Raw genomic sequence first — 20246 nt, forward strand, 5'->3', positions numbered from 1 at the left:
GCATTTCCTCCTAGTCCAAGGTGAATGACCCAAGCAGCAGTCTAGGGTAACACTTTCACATGCAGGTTCAGGCTGGGGAACCAGGATTTTACCTGGATTTCCCATGCTTTCTACAGGCAGCAAGTGCAGCCCTCCAAAGCAAACAAGATATTACTGTTTCTCATTGTTACCCTGAGTGTCCTCTGTACCGACACTTAACCCACTTTCCTGCCCACTGAGCCCCTTACCTTTCCACTCTCCTTAGTCCTGACATTGACTCTGCCTGAATTGTCTCTTTCTAGAGATCTTTACCTGTAGAAATCCTACCCACATTTCAAGGTCCAATATGTATTCCAGCTGCTTCGTGCAGTTTTCTTAAATTTTCCTAGCTAGATATTATCTCCCCCACCTCTGTGTTCCTGGTGTAACCATCACTTATGCTTGTGTGATATTTAATGCATCTTTCTTTTTTCCTCAACTAGACTATAATTTTACAGGAATACTTCTCATATGTCTTTGTATCCCTTAATTCACAGTACTGTACTTTTCATGTACTAGATACCTGGTAAGTATTTACTAAATGAAAAATAGAGATCCCTGATTTGAGCCCTCCTACTGTAATTGACTGATTTCTGTCAAGAGAGCCCTGTTTACTTCTAGAAAAGTCTTGGAGTAAATACTTTAACTCCTTGAAACTCACCAAGATGAAAACAAAACCAGAGAAGGAAGCTTCATCTGTAATAAAACTAGATAACTGCCATGTACCCATACACAGAATAGAGAATATCTGCCAGACACAATGAAATTTAGGTCAAATCCAAAAAGAACACCAAGACTGGACCAGCATAAGGAATATGGACTTGGACAGTCCAAAGGAGAAATGGTAAACACCACTTTTACAAAATCTCAGGGCACAGAGAAAGGAGAAAACCAGGATGGCCTCATACTTTTCTGTGACATTTAAGGCCAGAAGACAGTAAAACAACATTTAGAAAATTTGGAAGGAAAACAGTTGTGACTTAAGAATCCTGTAGATAGTGAAGTTAGGGTTAAAATATAAAATCATTAAAAATACTCCAAGGCTTAGGAGATGTGGTGCCCATGAACCCTCTAGAAAACTCTGCTTGAAGACATAATAAAGCCAAGTAGGTAAGGAAACAAAATACTGATAAATGGGTAGGTTGAGTGTAAGTCTGTGGCAGTGAGAGTTGCAGAAAGATCATAATCATTAAAAGAATTCTGTCCACATTTCTTCAGTAACACTTTTATTTAAAAAAAAAAAAGCAAATTATAAAACTGACAAGATCCCCTGGACTTAAGGGGCTCCTGAGGACTTTTGATTCATTCTCTATTTGAACTGTTTGCACTAAACCCATATTCTGAGAATACTCCAGCTTATTTCTTTTAAGATTGTTACATCTTGGAAACTCCTTGGCAGTCCAATGGTTAGGACTCCATGCTTTCACTGTTGTGGGCCCAGATTCAATCCCTGGTTGGGGAACAAAGATCCTGCAAGTCATACGGTGTGGCCAAAAAGATAATACATATATTTTTCAATTGTTACCTCTTTGATTCCCTCCCAAACCCTTGTTTTTCTTTTTCTTTGCCTCTGCTTAGGGAATATAATTCAATTTCTTAGGAGGGAGACATTTTTACCACTAAACCTTTGTGTAAGGTTGTAAAGGGAGACATATAACTAAAAGGAAGAAATGTTCAGCCTATTCGCTGGAGAGAGTACATTTTACTTATTTATTTTTTGGCTGCACTGGGTCTTCAGCGCTGGGCGTGGACTTTGTCTAGTAGTAGAGAGTGGGGGCTACTCTTCGTTGCAGTGTGTGGGCTTCTCATTGTGTTGGATTCTCTTGTTGTGGAGCACAGGATCTAGGTGCACAGGCTCAGTAGTTGTGGCCACAGGCTTAGTTGCCTCTCAGCATGTGGGATCTTCCTGGATCAGGAATCAAACCCACATCCCCTGCATTGGAAGGCAGATTCTTAACCCCTAGACCACCGGGGAAGTCCCTGAGACAGTACATATTAATCTACAGGACCCAAGAGCAAGAGTGACTAGAGACAGAAAGAAAAGGAGATATTTTTACAAGTATTATATCTCATTACATGAATTAACCTGGGTAAATGCCACAGATACGATGTTGAAGGGGAAATAAGGAAGTTGCACTAGGATATATAGATGTAGAGAATGATAGCATTTATATAAAATTTTTAAAATTTGCAAAAGAATACAATATATCATTTACTATTACATGAAGTAAAAATGCTTAAGAACAATAAATACCAGAGTCAAACAGTAATCACCTCTGGGAGGAGAGCGGGGGAAATGTGAGCAAAGAAAATTGCTGTCTTTTTGTATTATTTTTTGGAGGGTTCTTTATATTCTCTGTATTTTTCTCTGCTGTGCTGAGTGCTGAGTTGCTTCAGTCGTGTCTGACTCTTTGTGACTCTGTGGACTATACCTTGGCAGGCTCCTCTGTCCAATGGATTCTCTAGGCAAGAACACTGGAGTGGGTTGCCATGCCCTCCTCCAGGGGATCTTCCCGATCGAGGGATCAAACCTGCGTCTCTTACATCTCCTGCACTGGCAGGCACGTTCTTTACCACTGGTACCACCTGGGACTTATCTATGCCTGAAATGTTTCATTAAAAATAATACATGATTCTTCTTCTAAAAGAAAAAGACACCTGGACCAGAGCCCCTTGGGCCAAGGCAAGGAGCCTCTGGCATCTGGAAAGATACGGGCAACTCAGCCATAATCTTTGGACTGAAGCAGTGGATGGGCCTAAAGTGGACATTTAGTCATATGCCTAAAAAGCTTTTCTCCCCTAAGGTTATGAATAAATTTAGCAAGCCTGCCAGCTAATCCCCAGAGAAGAACCTGCCTGTCCTCAGAGTTACGGAGAAGTTTCATGGCTCTTTGGCAAACACTGCCAGTCAGCAGCTGAGGCAGAAGCCTGTAGTACAGTGGAGGGTCACTTCCCACTGTGTAGGCTTGGGCACATGGCTTAATCTCTGTGAGCCCCAGTTTTTTGTGTAAAAATTAGAATAAATACCACCATTCCTGCAGGTTTGCTAAAAGAATTAAGTTACATAATGAATATAAAGTGCTTTGTGTAGTGACTGAGCTGTATTAGACATTACATTTATGTAAGTTCCCTTCTCTCCTGAAATAAACTGAAAAAAGTCCTAACTAAAACCAGAAGAGGAATGAGAATTTGGAGGCATCCCTGATTCCCAGGTGAGGGCTTCTTCCTCATGTCATGTGCCATGGTATGGCATGGTATGCCTGGCTAAGCAGTGATCTTACTATAGGCCTCTGTGTTTTTCTTATGGCCTCCTGTCCACTGAAGCTTTAGGGTTTTCAGGGTAATTTCCCAAGGCTTGCAGCTTTGCTTAAAATTTGACAGCATTAAGAAGTGAGGGCTCCCCAGCTGGTACCAGTGGTAAAGAATCCACCTGCTAATGCAGGAGATGCAAGAGATGTGGGTTTAATCCCTGGGTTGGGAAGATCCCTGGAATAGGAAATGGCAACCCACTCCAGTATTCTTGCTTGGAAAATTACATGGACAGAGGAGCCTGGAGGGCTACAGTCCACAGGGTCACAAGAGTCAGACATAACTTAGAAACTGTGCACACACACAAGGAGAAGTGAAGATCAAAAGTCCATTAATCTTAGCCATCTCCAAGCAGAGTCCTAGAGAACACAGCCAGGCATCAGCACAGCAGAGTCCTTAGTACCCAGCTGAGAGCTTAAAGTAGAATGTAGAAGCTGTAGTTCTGGTACTAGAGCTGGGTCTTTTCATGAGCTATATAGGAGGTCATCTCCCCTCCTACTTTAAGCACAAGGCAATCTTTACTGTGGACTGGTATCATGAAGGGGGCTTATTAGATACAGTAGTGTCTGTCTTTCCCCTCCAGCCTGAGCAAACACATATACTTCCAGTAAAATCCTTAACCTTGGAGTTCTTTCTCAACAGGGGGAAAGCTAAATTGGCTTAAAATTTTTCCAGAGTACCTCAGCCTTACTAATGAAGGTGACTTGTGACTGCAACAGTGATCATGGGAAACAATTGAAGAAACAAGTGGTAGAAAATAGTTTGACACTCACTGAGGCCTTTTTTCAGGTGTTCACCTCAAAGCCTTCCACAGATCCACTGACCAAGAGCTTCCACTTTCTCCCGATCACATCTGCAGATTCACTGGTAGTGGTTTATTTGTCTGAGGGAGTTACACACAAACTAGATGAAGCAAGCAACAAAGCAGTATGGGCGGTTCCTGAAGATCTGAGTCAGACCTGTGAAACATAAGAACCCACGCTCTCCATTGCTGTAGAAATCTGACCTCAGTCATTCCAGACTCTTCCTTCCAGAGATGGTTCCCACTTGTGTTCCAGATTCCAAAATAGTCATTTAGTACTCCCTGATTATGGCTGCTTGAGTTCCTCTTGGCTCTTTCTCGTTTGCTATGTTTACCTCTTGCCTAACTCCAGAGCATACTATATACTCTTAAGCTACTGAGCAAGAAGCATCTCCTTACTCCCGTTTTGAAAAAAGAAGTGAGATTTTTCAATGACAAACTAGCAGCCAGTTATAAACCTACTACTATATCTCAGAAGCCTCTGTGTCTGAAGCTTTCTGTATACTTCCTTACTACTTTTTTGGGGTGAATCTTCACCCAGGATCAGGAATCACCCTAACTGCTGATTGGACTGCTTTCTCTCAGGGCGGGCAAATTGAAAAGTTCTGGAAGGTCCCTTAATGCCCACCCACTGAGTATATCCTGAGTTTGAGCCAAAAAAACTGGTACTGGGACTTCCCTGGTGCACCAGTGGTTGAGACTCCATGCTTCTATTGTAGGGGGTGTGGGTTTGATCCCTGGTTGAGAGCTAAGATCCCACATGCCTCACCAAGCAGCCAAAAAAAAACCTGATATTTTCTCTACCCATCTCTAGCCCACACCAGAGTGCTGTGGCTTTGACCTTTGCCGCTTTCTGACAAGCTTTAACCTTCTAGAAGAATAAAGAAGGCTCTGAAATGCCATAAATGCTGGAGTTACTTTTTTGCATTTTACTAAAATTTTGGCACTTGGCAAGAATCTTTTTTATGGCCTGTGGATGATAGTTTCAGTCCTTGAAATGGCCTCTTTTCCATCCCCCAAGCCTCTTGGACTGCTTGAGGATTTTTCCTTAGTTGATGTTTTATTTTGTTTAAATGGACACTCAGACCGTTCCTACTTACCTCCTTCTCCCCTCCAGCTGCCCACTTCTGACTCTTTAGGGACTGAATATTCCTTTATTAGGATAGATCTCATTCCACAGAGCCATTTTGGCCCAGAAAAACAACTCGGCAGTCCCAGGCTTCCTCTAGTCTTCTCCCCTAATTTCTTCGTTTGACCATGCATGTATGGATTCTGGAGTCAGGCAGACTTAGTTTTGAAATTGCTACTTGGCTGTTAATGTGGTTTTAGGTAAATGGTTTAACTTCTCTTAATCTGTCATCTCATCTGCAAAATTTGGTTATTTTATCAGAGGTAAAAATGATACTCCTAGAATCATCCGGTTAAGTCACTTCTGTAAGGTATGTAGACTGCTTAGCACACTGCCTGGCCTGAAGTAGTTATGTAATAAATGCTAGTGAAGATTTTCAGAAGGACTTTTCCCCCACCCACCCATCCTCTGAAGCCAAGAGGATGCTTTTTAAACACATTCAAATGCTAAGAGCCAGTGGTGCTACTCTTGAGAATGTGGCTTTAGGGTCTAGAGTAGGCTCTTATATAGCATGGAGTTGGCTTTAAAAATATCCTATTTTTCTAAATAATTATGGTTTTGATTAACCAGGGTCTGTGGTAAGAGCTGTGGGGTACCCATTATTTGTATAGCTTATCTCCTAGGAAGAGTCACTGGATCTGAGCCTCCACTGAAATATTTTATATATTCCCAGATGAGAGGCAGAAGCAATGGATCAGCCCAGGGGTCAGGGCCAGCTTCCACCCCCAGACCAAAGGCTGGAATTTAGACCTCCAGGTCTGGGGTTCCTAAAGAACTGAAGTCATACTGTTTGTTCTTTTCAGGCTTTGGGTGAATATCATTATGAGCATATACAGACTCTGGACTTCTCTAAAGCCCAATCCTCTCTTGAGGCATTCTGTCTTCTAGCATAAGCATGTAACCATTAACTAGACTGGCCAGCTATTCCTAGCATATGGAGGAACCAGAACCTCCAACCCATAAGGATAAGGATGGTGATGAGAGACATGGACACTCCCTAACTTGGCTACTGTGTTACAGAAGCAACATCCAGAGCAGCGTCATCTGCAACAACGCTGTAATTGAGAAGGGAGCAGACATCAAGAACTGCCTAATTGGAAGCAACCAGAGGATTGAAGCCAAAGGTAAACCAGAACCCAAATTACAATCACAGATGCTATTGTTTTCATATCACACTAACACAGATAACGCTCCGTGCTGATGAGAACTGGGGAACAAGCATATGCATACCCCACAGGTGAGAACATATAAATTGATAAAAGCCATCTTAGGAGGGCAGTTGACATCACTGTCACATTTTTTATTTCTGACTTCACAGTTCCATCATGGAAATTTATCTTGTTAGATAAGTCTTCATATATATTTATGCAGCCTTACTACCAAAAAATTTAAAACATACCAGAAATATCTAATGACCCAGATTGGCACCAATACTTTACAATGGCTGTCAGGCATAAGAGAAAAGGGCCAGTGATCAACAGAGACTCTGGAACTATCTCTGGCAGCCTCCTGCAGTCCTTGGGTACTTCATCTGACCTGGTAGTTAAGGGAGAGGAGTCCCATGGATTCTTGGCCTGGAAGAAGGTTAGTAGCTTCTTGAAAGCCATTGTCTCAGTGCCATCCTCAACTGCTTAGAGATTCTTTAGTGTTAGCTTGCTCTGCTCTGTAGCTATAGAAAGTCTGTGTAATGCTTAAAAGACATACAAACATCAGGGTTTTCCTGCTGGGCTGGGCAGATTGGAATGGTCCATAATTTGGCTGAGGATTTTTAACCAAAAAGTAGCCAAAGCTCAAGATCAGTAAAGAGGGCACATTCCTTTTCAGATTATTCCTTAAACCTAAACTAGGGTGGGGTAGGAGAGTTGCTGAAAAAACTTAATCCACCAGTTCTGAGTTGGTGGAAGCCACCTTTTCCTTCTCCCAGTAAGTAAGGGCCTTCTTCCATTTTTTCTCCTTCCCTTTTTATTTTAAAGTCATATACCTCTCCTGTGAGCTTTAGATTCAAAACAGACCTGGGTTCAGATCTCAGCTGTACAAATCATTGGATGGGCACCAGGTTGTTTTTAATTTTTAGGCCTCAGATGTTTGAAACTAGAAAAACTGAGACAATAATAACTTATTTTGGAGGATCGTTGTGAGAACTAAATACAGTTAAATGTGAGGATTATACACGACTTCTGGAGCATACCACGGGGCTTAGAGCTCCACATATGCACCATGCTCTTGTGCCTCTCCGTGCTTTTGCACATGTCCTCTCTCTGTCTGAAATTCTTAATGATTCTGCCCAAGTGTTCTCTCTATAGAACCTTCCTGACTCTTTCCATGATTCCTCACAGTCAAACTGAGCATTCCTTCCTCCTCCACACCTTTGTCAATACCTTAATTAAAGCACATATGCAAATGGCAATTATCTATGAATCTATCTTCCCTACTAGACTAAGAACCTCAGACCAAGGACTGACTTATTTCAACATGTGTCCCTAGCTCTCGGAACAGGTCCTAGTTTATAGTAGACGTGGGAAGTGTAGAGATGAGCAAATGAATTTTGGATCCCTTGGTAAAGGGAATTTGGGGGCATTTCAGGGCAGAGAGTTAGGTTTCCAAAAAAGACATTTGTGGGACAGTTGCAATAATCATGAGATCTCTTCTGACTCTTTTTCTAAACTTAACGCTGATGAAGGAACCAAATGGAACACTGATAAATGAACTGAGGAGGTGCTGCCTTTGCCTGAAACCACCCCTCAGCCTTATTTCTTCACTGGAGACTAGACATAACTCTTCTTCTCACTGCCTTTCCTCTCACATTTCAAATACTTTCTTCCTCTACATGTGAGAATTGTCATTTCTAAAAGGCTTTTTCTGAGTGATACTAGTTTACCAATAAAGTTCTTTGTTGTAAGCAATATAAACTAACTCTAGGTGATTTAAACTGATAAAGAATTCATTGAAAAGATACTAGATAGCTCACAGCTCCACAGTGGCTGCAGAATCAAGCTTAGAAAATGGGTCATAACCAAGATTTACCCTCCAGATCATTCTGGTGAGGACACTGCTGCCATCCTTACTGAACACTGGATGCTACACGCTTGCTCTGCTGCTCCAGCTGCCCAGCAGCCCTAAAGTGGAATCTCTCTGGTTCCTATATTTTTGTGTCACTAGTTCCAGCTCATGGTTTCTGGTGGCTGCACTAACAGGTCAAACGTAGGTTATCTATCCATGCCCTTGCTGCAGGGAGGGCTGGCATTTTTAGTTCAGTCTGTAGGGGACAAACTCCACCTGGTGTCTCACCAGAGAGCCTTTGAGCTGGAGTGTTGGTCAGCAGTGGCTTCCCAGCTGTTGGTACCTTCTGCCATGATCCCGTGCAAGCTGAAGGTATGAGCCTAGATGAGAGGGCTGGGACACGAGCTTGAACCCCAGCACAAGGGGGAAGGATGGCACTGCCTTCCTGAGGGGGCCACTGGCTTATGGCTATTGTATACAGCTTTAAAATGTTTTCTCGTGCACTGTCTTACTGGGTTCTCATGAAAGCCCTCTGAGGTAGGGATTCTTTATTGACCCATTTGGTAAAGTGGAAACTGAGACTTTGAGAGCTGAAATTTACCAAAAGTGGAGATCAGTCCTGGGTGTTCTTTGGAAGGAATGATACTAAAGCTGAAACTCCAGTACTTTGGCCACCTCATGCGAAGAGTTGACTCATTGGAAAAGACTGTGATGCTGGGAGGGATTGGGGGCAGGAGGAGAAGGGGACGACAGAGGATGAGATGGCTGGATGGCATCACGGACTCGATGGACATAAGTCTGAGTGAACTCCGGGAGTTGGAGATGGACAGGGAGGCCTGGAGTGCTGCAATTCATGGGGTCGCAAAGCGTTGGACACGACTGAGTGACTGAACTGAACTGAACTGAACTGAACACAGCTAGTACATGACACAACTGGGTCTTCAGCCTGAACTATTGACAGCCTCCAAAAAGACCAGAGGAAGAAGCCACTCTTGGCTTGCCTAGCAAAATTTAACTAGTGATACTCTTTTTCTCCCTTTGGTCCATCTTTCCCCAACAGGTAGGAAAAATATATTTGGCCTCCATATCCTGGCTCTTTCTCTCCTCAGGAACCTCAGGTCTTAGCTCTTTCTCCTGCTCAATGTACCAGTTCACCCATACCTACCCTTGGCTTGAAGAGAAATTTGGTTTTTGATCATCTAGGGCCTATTGGTTGTTTCTTTAAAATAGAATTCAGAACCTCAGCCTATTCTCTGACTTTGTGGAAGGCCTTAGAAGGGATCCTTCAAAAGCAGGATAGGATAATCCCATCTGCTCCCTGACTCCTCATTACATTTCTCTGTCCTTTTTGTTCTCTTCTATTTGGGTTTGTGGCCCCATGCAATGTTTCTTCTACCTCCTTCTTGCCTCTTTGCTTTGTAAATTAGCTCCTGCTCAGCAAAAAAGTAGAAATACCCCAGTGCTTTCTTGTTTTAGTCCCTCCTAGAGCCAGGAGATGCTTCCTTTTGTTGTTTTTAGAGGCATATTTGAATGTGTGAACTCCATTTGCCACTGCCTTACAGGGTCATACCCCTGCTTTCTTACATGCTTTAACCTGGAACCTCACAGTTTCTCCTCCTTCCTCTCCCCACTTCCAACAAACTCATAGTGCGCCTTTCTTTTCCTTTGCAAGGACCCCTCTTAGTTTTGTGTGCAGAATGCATGAATGAATAATGAATGCCAGACAGTGAGGGTTTGAGGCACATCATCTCCCATCAAGGAGCACAGGGCTGGGCTTGCCACACCCCTAAGATGTCACAGGCTGCAATGTCTCCTGGGCTTTCTGGTTCTAACTAACACTTTGTGCCCTCTCGTTAAGGGTCCTGAAGAAGGGGCCAGGGAAGTCTTTTAACTGGAGATCCCCAACATTTCTTGCTCTGTCGTCTATGCTAGAGGGATTGCTGCAGCCAGCACAGTAATCAGTGCCTTCCTGCCACAGGTATTCCTGGTCAGTCAGCCTGTTCCCACTATCACTTTTCTTTGAGGCTGAGCTATATTGAGAAAGCAAATTCCCAGCCATCAGTGTAGCAATCTCGACTTGTTACTGTGGATGACCTAGACAAACATCAACTTAGGTCCTCACGAACAAAGGTCCCCAGTCAGTCTTTCTCCCATGGAGGGATTTTAGGAAAAAACATTCATCCTCAGAAGTAATACTGTCCTCTCTCCAAATCCCAATCATTTGCATGCCACAGAGTCACCACATCCATAGCAAAAATGGGACTCTACACCGAAAACAGGACTCTCATAACCCAGTGTAGGCCCCACTGCCCTTTTCTAGCATTACTGGGAGAACAAGGCATTTTCTAGCAATTCCAGCCTTTCTCACCCCACCCAGCATGCTCAGTTAATGAGATTATCTCTGGCAAAAATCCTGGCAGCCAAGTTTGACCTCCTGCTCAAGCCAACTGAAAAGCTACAGCCAACAAAGTCAAAACCTGGGAGACTAATTGGACATTTCATCTGCGTCTCTCATTACTTGCAGAGAGAGAACTTGGATCTCTTCCCTGGGACCACAGTGATCAGTCCTTTGGCCATGAAAGTAGATCTGATGGGTACACAGGTCAAGTCCTGCCTAGCAGGAATCCTCCCCAGCCTCCCAACAGTGCAGCTTCTCGTATGTGACTTGTCATTCCCCTCTGTCTCATTGGTTTTTCCCCAGCTTACTTTCCTCCCTTGTGCTCTTCTCTTTAGGATCTTTGCTGATCTGATTCCAGTCCAGAACTTTTCCAGTGCGTTTATTGGTGCCCGCTTCCAACCCTGGCCAAGCAGAACTAGCACTGCTTGTTTCTCCCCTTCAGATTTCCTCCACCTTACTGAAAGTCTCCGTAAAAATACATCTTCCCCAAAAATACCAGATACGATATTTCTCCCCTGAATCCCAGTGAGCAAGCCAGAGAAGGTGCAGGTATTTATTTGGAGCCTCGCAGAGCAGAATAAGATGTTGTTTGCCTCAGCCTGACACCTCATTCACCCCTCTGGTCTGGAGCACTAAGGACCAAGAAGAGTGTTAATAAAACTGGGACTGTCTTCAGAACATTCCAGTGGCCTGGAAACTAGGAGGAGACTAGGGGAAGGGAAAGCAGATGTCAGAATCTAGATATGAGATGAAATGGCTAACTCATGGCCACAGAGGGGATAAGGGCCAAGAGGAACTTCTGGAGGTTCCTGGGAAGCTAGCCCAAGACACATTTCCTTTGTTCTTTTCTGATAAGTCTTACCTCAAGGTCGAGCCTGACTGACAGTCACACTCCAAGGCCAGCCCCAGCCCTTGGGAATGTAGAAGCCTGAGCACTGTCTGGGCCTCCCTCCCATTCTTCTCACTGAAGGAAGCAGATGGCTTCCTAGGGCAGGACCACACAAGCCACACCCAGGTGCATTCTGTAACTTCCGTTTAATTCTTACCAAGGCTCTTTACATCAGTTATCTTACTGAATCCCCACAACTTTATGAGGAAACCAAAGCCCAAAGACATGGAATAATGTGATCAAAGTCCAATGAGAATTCAAAGCTCTGTGGCTCAGAGCTCTCCTATTCTGAATTGTCACCTTTTCTTCTCACATGAGATTGCCTCTGTCAAATACCATGCTATAACAGAAACTTTGTGAAAGGCCTAGATCTAGGTTTCTTTTCCTACTGGAGACCATTAGAGAGAGAGGCCCAAAGATGCTCTCGACCCCTAGCACCTTTGCTGTGATGCACCAGTGTGTCAGTTGTGTCCTCTTCGGCAAGGGGATTGGAGGCCTTCTCCTCTCTACATGCTCCTCTTCCTTCTGCTGTACCCTCACATAACCACCAAGAACATACGTGCTTTCTTCAATAATACCACCTCCTGTATTCTAGGCTCTGGGAGACTAGGGGTGTCAAGATGAGTAAGACTTGCCTTTTACTGTCCAGCTGCTCAGTCTATTATAGAGACACAGATAAGTTAAGAGCTAAGTACAGTAAAGTTTTACGGGTATGATGTCAGGGTTCATTAAGGACAGAAAAGAGAAATCATTCAGTTCTTGGCACAAGGATCAGGCATACCATCTCAAAGGAAGGAATTTAGGCTAAATTTTAAAATTGCTGGCTATACACCAAATATACAAAAGGGAAGAACCTCTCAAACTAAGGGGAACCAGGCAAGCAAAAAACAGTCTCTTGTGTTGGGAACTGCATATCATTTGGAAAATCTAGAATACAGTATGTAAAGGAGATGTAGTAAGAAACAAAGCTAGAAAGGTGGGTAGAACAGAAGACATGTCTGAAATCTCAAAGTTTCCAGAGCTTTAGTCAGAAACCCCCTTTCTACTGGCAGAGCAGAAGTAGGCTCCAGGCTGTGGACCGAAACATCTCATATTATCAAACTTGGTACCATTATCAGTGGTTTTCATTTTGCTTCCCCAAACCCTTCTGAGGCTGAAGTAGAGCTGCAGGAAAGTCAAGAGTTTCTGCCTTACCTATCAGGGTCACACTTAAAGTCCCAAGTATGGCAATAAAGATGTTGGACCTTTAGAGGTTAGGCTCACCCAGAAAGAATCCATTGTCAGCCAGGTGGTCAGCCTTTTCTGTCTGAGTCAGTAGAAGGCTGAACACTCCCCTCTCCCCTACATCTGCCCCAGGCCCTCAGGGAAGAAGACATGCCTGGTTTCCCCTGCCCCTTCCAGACCATTGGTTCACTGCCTCCTTTCTATAGCTTCTACTTGTTGAAAGTTAACCCTTTTCTTACCTTTTACCACATAATTGGTCAGCTCCCAGGGAAGTCTCCTAAATGTATCAAGGGTTCACAGTCTTCCCACTTCCTCCCTCTCTTTTTCCAAACATCTTGGACAACTTCAACGGATTCATCAATGAACCATCCAGCCCCTCAGCTTCACCATTCCCTGATCATCTCAACTTTACCAACCTTCACTTCCTTGCAACTTTAGACACAGTCACACCCTATCCTTGTCATTTAACTACAAACCTCTGAAATCTTTCATGTGCCAGCAGCTGTGCTAGATATGATCATAAATCCACTGCCCCTGCACTCAAGATCCTTACAGAGAAATAGAGATACATCCGAGGTAGATTGTTTTCACAAACCAGGAAATGAACGGTTCAGAAGGGAAGGCACCACATAGTGGAGATGCTTCATTAAGGTATTTCGGGTGAGTAGGGAGGAGAAGAAAGGCATTTGAGACAGAGGAAATACCATATACTAAGGTCTAGAGCTACAAAACAATATGGCTTCTAAGTACAAATGGAGAAAGATGGAAGATAAAACTGGAGAGAGAGACAAGGGTCAGGTCATAGAGAGCCTTATGGGTTTGAACTTTACAAAAATAATAACCACTGTTTATCAAACACTCAGTATGCTTTAGCTCATTGAATTCTCACAATAACCCTATCGAGTGTGCAATATTATTTACATATGACATGGGAGACATCTCCCTTTCTCCTTTGAGTATCTCCATTTAACTATTTAGTCTCTTTTCCTCTCACTCTTTTCCCCCATGCCCTATCCTACACCAGAGTTTTTCACATTCCTCTTTCTTACATCTTTATGTCTTTGCTCATGCTGTTCTAAGAGCCTGGAATGCCTTCCCCTTGATACACTGCCTGAAAAAACTCTATTCATCCTTTAAGACTCAGTTCCAGTTCCCCTCTGATGGAACGCCTCCTGAAAGCCAGGTGTATAGAGTCAGTCCCGACCCCCTGGGTGGGAAGATGCTGTCTCTCCCAAAGGCCTTTTGGCAAGTTGTTTTTCCCAAGAGCTTCTAAAGAGCAGAGCCACATCGGAGAGGAATAAATGTTTATGAACACAGAATTAGAAGTAATCGGATTTGAAATGAAATCATTTGCTTCCAGTTCTCAAACAACCTTTTCTTTTTTTTTATAGCCAAACGAGTGAACGAGGTGATCGTGGAGCTCATGGAGATCTGAGTTCTGAGCAAGTCAGATTCCTTCCTTTTGGCCCCCAGAACTACAGATGTTGGCTGGCCCACCTGTTTGACTCTGTATTTATTTCCCAATAAAAGAAGGGCTCCCAAAGGCATTCTGGAGACTTATGGAGTAGTCGGGCTCCAAGAATACAGTGTATGTTCCTGTTGGAAAAACTGTCAAGAGCCAGCGTGTGAGACAAGATAGGACACGTGGCCTGGCTCTTATACACCAAGGTTATCAGGCAGGGGCAGCAGCTGTCTGGTGGTGAACCTCCCAGGAGGCCTGCTTTCCAACTGGCTGGCCCAGTCTAGCCCTTAAAAGCATCTCCCACCTGAAAGGACCTGAGGGTCCATCAGCCCCCAACCCTAATCAGGCTTTCTAGATCTGCAGGCCTAGTTGCTGCCATTGCCACCTCTGCATGTGATGCGCCTCCTGCAGCTGCCAGTGTGGGCAGCCTTGCCCCTGAATCTCAGCCCAAGACTTAACTACTCTGCTCCCATACCTGCCCACACAGGTTCCTGGCCCCTGCCACCGTGCCACCCCAGCCTCACCCTCCCACCCCTGCCATTTACTTCCCATCCTCCCAGTGCCTGGGAGGCATCCAGCCCAACTGTTATACCCTGGAGACCCTTAAAGCAAGCAGGAGGAAGCCCCTGCCTAGCCAACAGTGCTATCCCCACAGGTTTTAGTGGAAGCAAGGACAATAAAAGAAAGCTGTGGGCTGAGAGAAGCCAGGCCCCTTCTCACCTCTTCTTAGTGAGGTCTGCCCAACTGGGAAAGGAAGAGCCAGGAACCCAGATCATCATTTGAAATTCTTACTGATTCTTCTCCAGCTGCACTCCTTTATATCCTAATTATATAGACTCTGCTGCTTCAGGTGATTGAGAAATGAGACTTCGATTCTCAGAGTTCCTCTGGAACCCCATCCGCCTTGTCTTCACCGCCCCCGCTCCCAGATGCTCTACTCCGCTCCTGCCTCTCCTTGCACCACTTTTACCTCCTGCAGGTGTTCGCTGGGAGATGAAAGTGGTTCCTGGGGTGAGATTTCACCTCCCAGAGTTATCAAAGTAAAGGTTTCTCTTGATGTGTTCACTGTGGGTGGCAGTAATTAAAAAGAATGATTTGAAATACTGGTTTCTACATTGCTTCAAAAATCTGAAGTCTCTCAAGTTCATTTGAGTGATCCTGCCTGAATCTTAGTTGCTCTCATTGGACTTGTGAGAGACTAACTGAACATTTCCTCCTCTGGGGGAGCTCCACCTCCACCAGCCTTCCGGGCTGCTCTAGAGCTCCACATTCTCCCCACTGGTCAGGACAAGGTTCCTGAAAGTCTGCCCTCATCAGAGAGAAGCGGAAATGGCCCAGCAGAGTGGTTGAAACCGAGAGGACTGTGGGGAGGTAGAAATAAAGAGCTGTGGTGGTGCCCAAGATGATCCCTTTTGGAGCTGAAATTAAATGTGTGGGGCAGCGATGGTGCTGCAGACAGTTCTGGCCTGGATAGAAGACCTGCGCTCTGGAATGTAGTCTGGCTTTGGACAGGTCACTTTCTGCCCCTAAATTTACACACCTGCAAAATGGAAAAGTTGAACTGGGTGACTTTAAGGGCCCTTTTAATCTCAGGTTTTATCCCCTCTCAGAGCTTTCTGACACTTGGGGTCCAGGTGCAGAGATGGCTAGAGATGGGTGGGTTTGGAGGAAGGGTGGGGTCAGGGAATGGGAAGGATTGGTTATATTGTCCCAGAACCTTCCCACTCTCCTTTCTGATCTTCCCCATCGAGCCTTTGGCTAGAGGAAAAGGCCTCTCTTCTGCCTTCCCTTGCTCCTGCTCCAAGGAAAGAAGGGAGCCTTCCCCAGGGGAAGGCCTTTGCTGAGTTTGAGTCCCAGCTGGGACCAGCCCCCAGCTTGGGACACTGCTGCTATTGTCTCCACCAACTCCCAAACTGGCTGGGTGCCCAAGATGCTTTGATTTCTCTTCTGTTCACTCTGCCAGAAGGCAGGACAGTTTTTGTTTTCTTTTGGCAACATCTCCAGAGGTTTGAAATAGAATGAGCAACTGAATGTCCACTGGCCAGCTACCTCTTCATGGGACAGAAGCCAGAAGGCTAGGCAGGCAAAAGAATTGACAGGCTCTGCCCTGCCTCTCCGAATGGTGCTGTATGAGGGGAGCGAAGGAGAGGGGCAGGGAGCCTTTAATGGCAAATCAAGGAGGTCTCTGAGGAGGTGTTGAGAAACGGGGTTCTGGGAGCTTGCTAGATCAGACACAATTTGATGGCTACTGCTCCAAGAACCCCCACCCCCACCCCCAGTAACACCTTTCCCCTACTTGCTAGCAAGAGCTCCCTGAGCCTATAAAGGGAGTGACTGCCAAGGCCAGAAGCTGAACTTCTTCCCACTTCTTCACCACATTACTCTTACTAGCCCACTTCCATCTGCATGGGAAAGTGTGGGGAAAACTCTCTAGCTGGACCCCCAAGAGTGATCTAGGGGTCTGCACAGGCTAGTTTAGAAGCTATTTCTGTTTCCAGAGAATTGCAAAGAGTATACTTTTATTTTTAAATCCACAAGCATCCATCCCCCTAAGGAAGTATTAATACATAAGCCAGGTCTTTGTATACTGCTTTCTAAATAGTTAAATGTGTCTGAGGAAAGGGGAGAGGGCTGTGGGAAGGACCACCCAGACAGAAGGTCTAGAAAGCTCAGCTCTGATGGAGCTGACAGGGAAAGAGGCTAAGCAGGATAACACATTCTACTAGAGGTCAGGATCCCCTGTCCTCAACCTGAGCTATCTGCCACCACTCAGAAGGCTTCCATCAGGGGTTTTTCTGCTGTGGATAAACTGGGAAATTCTACTCTGTTATTTTTTTGGCTGCACCAGATCTTAGTTGTGGCATATGGGATCTAGTTCCCCGACCAGGGATCGAACCCAAGCCCCCTGCACTGGGGACACAAAGTCTTAGCCACTGAACCACCAGGAAAGTACCTCTACTTTGATTCTTAATCCTCTCTCCTTATATCACCATCAAGGTAAAAGGCCATTCTCTGATCTCTGGTTGCATCCTCTAGCACTAGAGACTTGGCAGGTCTTATTGGCATAAATCTGCCTAGAGGGAAGGGGCATACAGTCCTAGACGTGGTCCCTAAACATAGTGGGTGGCAGTGGGGGGCTGCTAGGGCCTTTACTTCTCTGCTCCACATCTCAGGGTTATTGACTTCGGCCCAGATAACAGAAGCCAACCCAAAGCCAAAGCGTGGCGAGTGAGTAGCTTGGGGAATGGCAGGGAAAGAAAGCCTGACCTACTCCGCCCTCATGGACCCTACTCTGAAGCCAGGCTGACCACTTTCCCCAACAGTATGACTGTGTGTTTCACCTCACCTTTCCTGGCACTGCTCCTAGCCTGCATATATTATCTCCTTTAAACCTTAGGGAAATGTCGTACTATGTAATCTCCCCAAGATCTCATAGCCAGTAAATGAAAGGTCCAGACCTTGAACCATGTCCTTTCCTTTTAGATTCTGTCACCCTCCCACTTCTCCCATCCAGTTCCTCTCGCTTCTGGAAATTTCCCTGAGTATTCTAGCTCATAGTGGTTTCCCCTGTGCTCCCTCTTAGGCTATGAACTTTTAAAAAGCAGGTACCCTACAACCTCAGAGCTTAGAAAAGGGTGGATCCATAAGAGACCTTAAGGAATGTTTGTCCCATAAATCAGTAGTTAGATTTACTCCTTGGCGGTGATGAAGGATTGCTTTTCTCTTATTTGTCTTTGGAGAATTTCTGGTTTGGGCCAAAGACACATACCCAGGTCCAGTGGAAGTGACTGTGAACCAGGCTATTCCATAGTTGAAGCAAGCTGCTTATAGAGAGAAAAGAGAAGCTTCTTCCCTCCTGGTTCCCTGGGGTCTGTGGCTTTAGATCACCACTGGCTGAGCTCAGCTATGCTTAGGAACTCACTTTGTTGGGGAGAAGAAATGTCACTTTGGAGCTCAAAGCAGCCAGAGGGCACTAGGCCCTGGTTGGAACTGTTAGAACTGCAGACCAATTCCTCTCACCCTGGTCTTTGGAGTTTACAAAGCAAGAAATTTTCTCAGGAGGCAGGCCCTGCCATTAAAGCATCCACGGATGTGCTGGACTTTACCACTGTTAGCAGTGTTGGGCCTGCTGTGGAAACAGAGTCCCAAGGCCCAGATGACTATAAATCTATTTCTCCATGGACTTTATGTCTGCAAATCTAGCAAGAAGGAAGTCTCAAGAACTACTTACAGCAAATCCTCTCTACTTCTAGTCCTGATGACACCCAGCCATACCCATCTTTTGCTGGAACAGCAAAAACAATCTAAGGGCCCATACAACCTAGTTTAGAGGCTATTTCTATTTCTAGAGAATTGCCGAGGGTATGTATGCTTAAAAAATATGTTGGTTTGTTGGGGGGGCATTTTTTGGACGGCACTGGTATTTAGTTGCAGCATGTGAACTCTCAGTTGCAGCACGTGAACTCTCAGTTGCAGCACATGAACTCTCAGTTGCAGCATGTGAACTCAGTTGCAGCACGTGAACTCAGTTGCAGTATGTGAACTCTCAGTTGCAGCACGTGAACTCTCAGTTGCAGTATGTGAACTCTCAGTTGCAGCATGTGAACTCTTAGTTGCAGTATGTGGAATCTAGTTCCTGACCAGGAGTGGAACCTGGACTCCTGCATTGGGAGCACTGAGCCGCTGGACCACCAGGGAAGTTCCCTCGGGTACACTTTCTTTATCTATAACAGGACCGTCTTCTCTATGACAGGGAGGAACAAAGTGCTATGCACATATGCTGTTTTTACCATGTAGTCACTAACTACCTGGCCAACAGCATCACACATGTATTAGTTCCTCCAAGGCATTTTGCTGGATGAACACCCACTAGGTGTTCACTCCCTTGGCCTAAAATTCCCCTTTCCCCAGAACTGAGGAGAGATCTCCAGGGAGATTATGTTAGTTGACACAAGTTTTCAAGAAGCAGTTTGGCAATATGTAGCAAGAGCCATAAAAATGTTCATACTTTTTGACCCAGCACACTTCTGGGAATCTGTCCTAAGGACATTCTCCAAATGATTGATACAGAGACAATGCAGTAATATGAAATGTTTATGATGTAATCATAAATAAATCTGGAAGAATTGACCAAGATATTGGCCAGAGATAATAGTAGTTGTGTTACAGTAATGCATTTATTGCAGATTCTTTTTATCTTTCTCAAACTTTACATGGTGGTATATTGATTTTACCCTCCTCTGCCATTCAGGGTTAATCAGTCAGGAACCTGCAGAAACAGCATGCTCAGAGGCCAGATAGTTGATGAAAGTTTAATAAAGGGACTATTTTCTCTTTGCAAGTCATTTCCAAGACTAGTTTCTGCAACTCTCAAATGACTCAGTCAACAATTATTGAACACCTACTTATTATCTAGTGAGGCAGGCAGACTTTCAAGTACATAAATTGTATCAAATGCAATAATATATAAATTAAGTGTTATAAGGAGCACAAAGAAAGATGCAACTATCTGTTAGGAGGGTGGTGTGAATCAAGAAAGGCTTCAAAGGGACATAGTTAACTCATCTCAGTTTCAGGGTTTTTTTGGTTTGATTTGGTTTTTGGTTTTGGGAGGTTGGCCACACCACTCGAGCCTGTTCCCCACTAGGGACTGAACCCCGTTACTTTGGCAGTGAAAGTGCAAAGGCCTAATTACTGGACTGCCACAGAGTTCCCTCAAGTTCAGTTTTGAAGGCAGTCTGCCAAAGCAAAAGGGCCCCAACATGTACAAAGGCAGAAATACATGGCATAACATGGTGGATTTAGGAAATTCCGTGTAACTCTGCAAGGCTGGAAGGAACACAGGGTAGGTGTGAAGGAACTATGGGAGAGAAGATTTTAGATCCTGCAGGGCCCTGTACTCCACGTGGGCTTTGTGTTTTGGGGCTATAATCAGATTTGCATTTTAGAGAGATGACTATGGCCTCAGTGGAGAGAAGGAACTGAATGGGAAAAGAATGCACGCAGAGAACTGTA

General features: G+C 44.8%; 1 protein-coding gene across 1 annotated transcript in view; it reads left to right on the forward strand.

Moving 5' to 3' along the window:
* Positions 1–14598, forward strand: part of EIF2B3 (eukaryotic translation initiation factor 2B subunit gamma) — a 120102-nt gene extending 105504 nt beyond the window's left edge. Inside the window, exons 11-12 of the mRNA XM_068965585.1 lie at positions 6279–6382; positions 14161–14598. Of these exons, the coding sequence (XP_068821686.1) occupies positions 6279–6382; positions 14161–14204 (148 nt within the window). The 3' untranslated portion in view covers positions 14205–14598. The remainder of the gene's footprint in view (positions 1–6278; positions 6383–14160) is intronic.
* Positions 14599–20246: the final 5648 nt, after the last annotated feature.

The sequence above is a fragment of the Capricornis sumatraensis genome, chromosome 2, assembly GCF_032405125.1.
Source record: "Capricornis sumatraensis isolate serow.1 chromosome 2, serow.2, whole genome shotgun sequence".
In the NCBI taxonomy this organism is placed as follows: domain Eukaryota; kingdom Metazoa; phylum Chordata; class Mammalia; order Artiodactyla; family Bovidae; genus Capricornis; species Capricornis sumatraensis.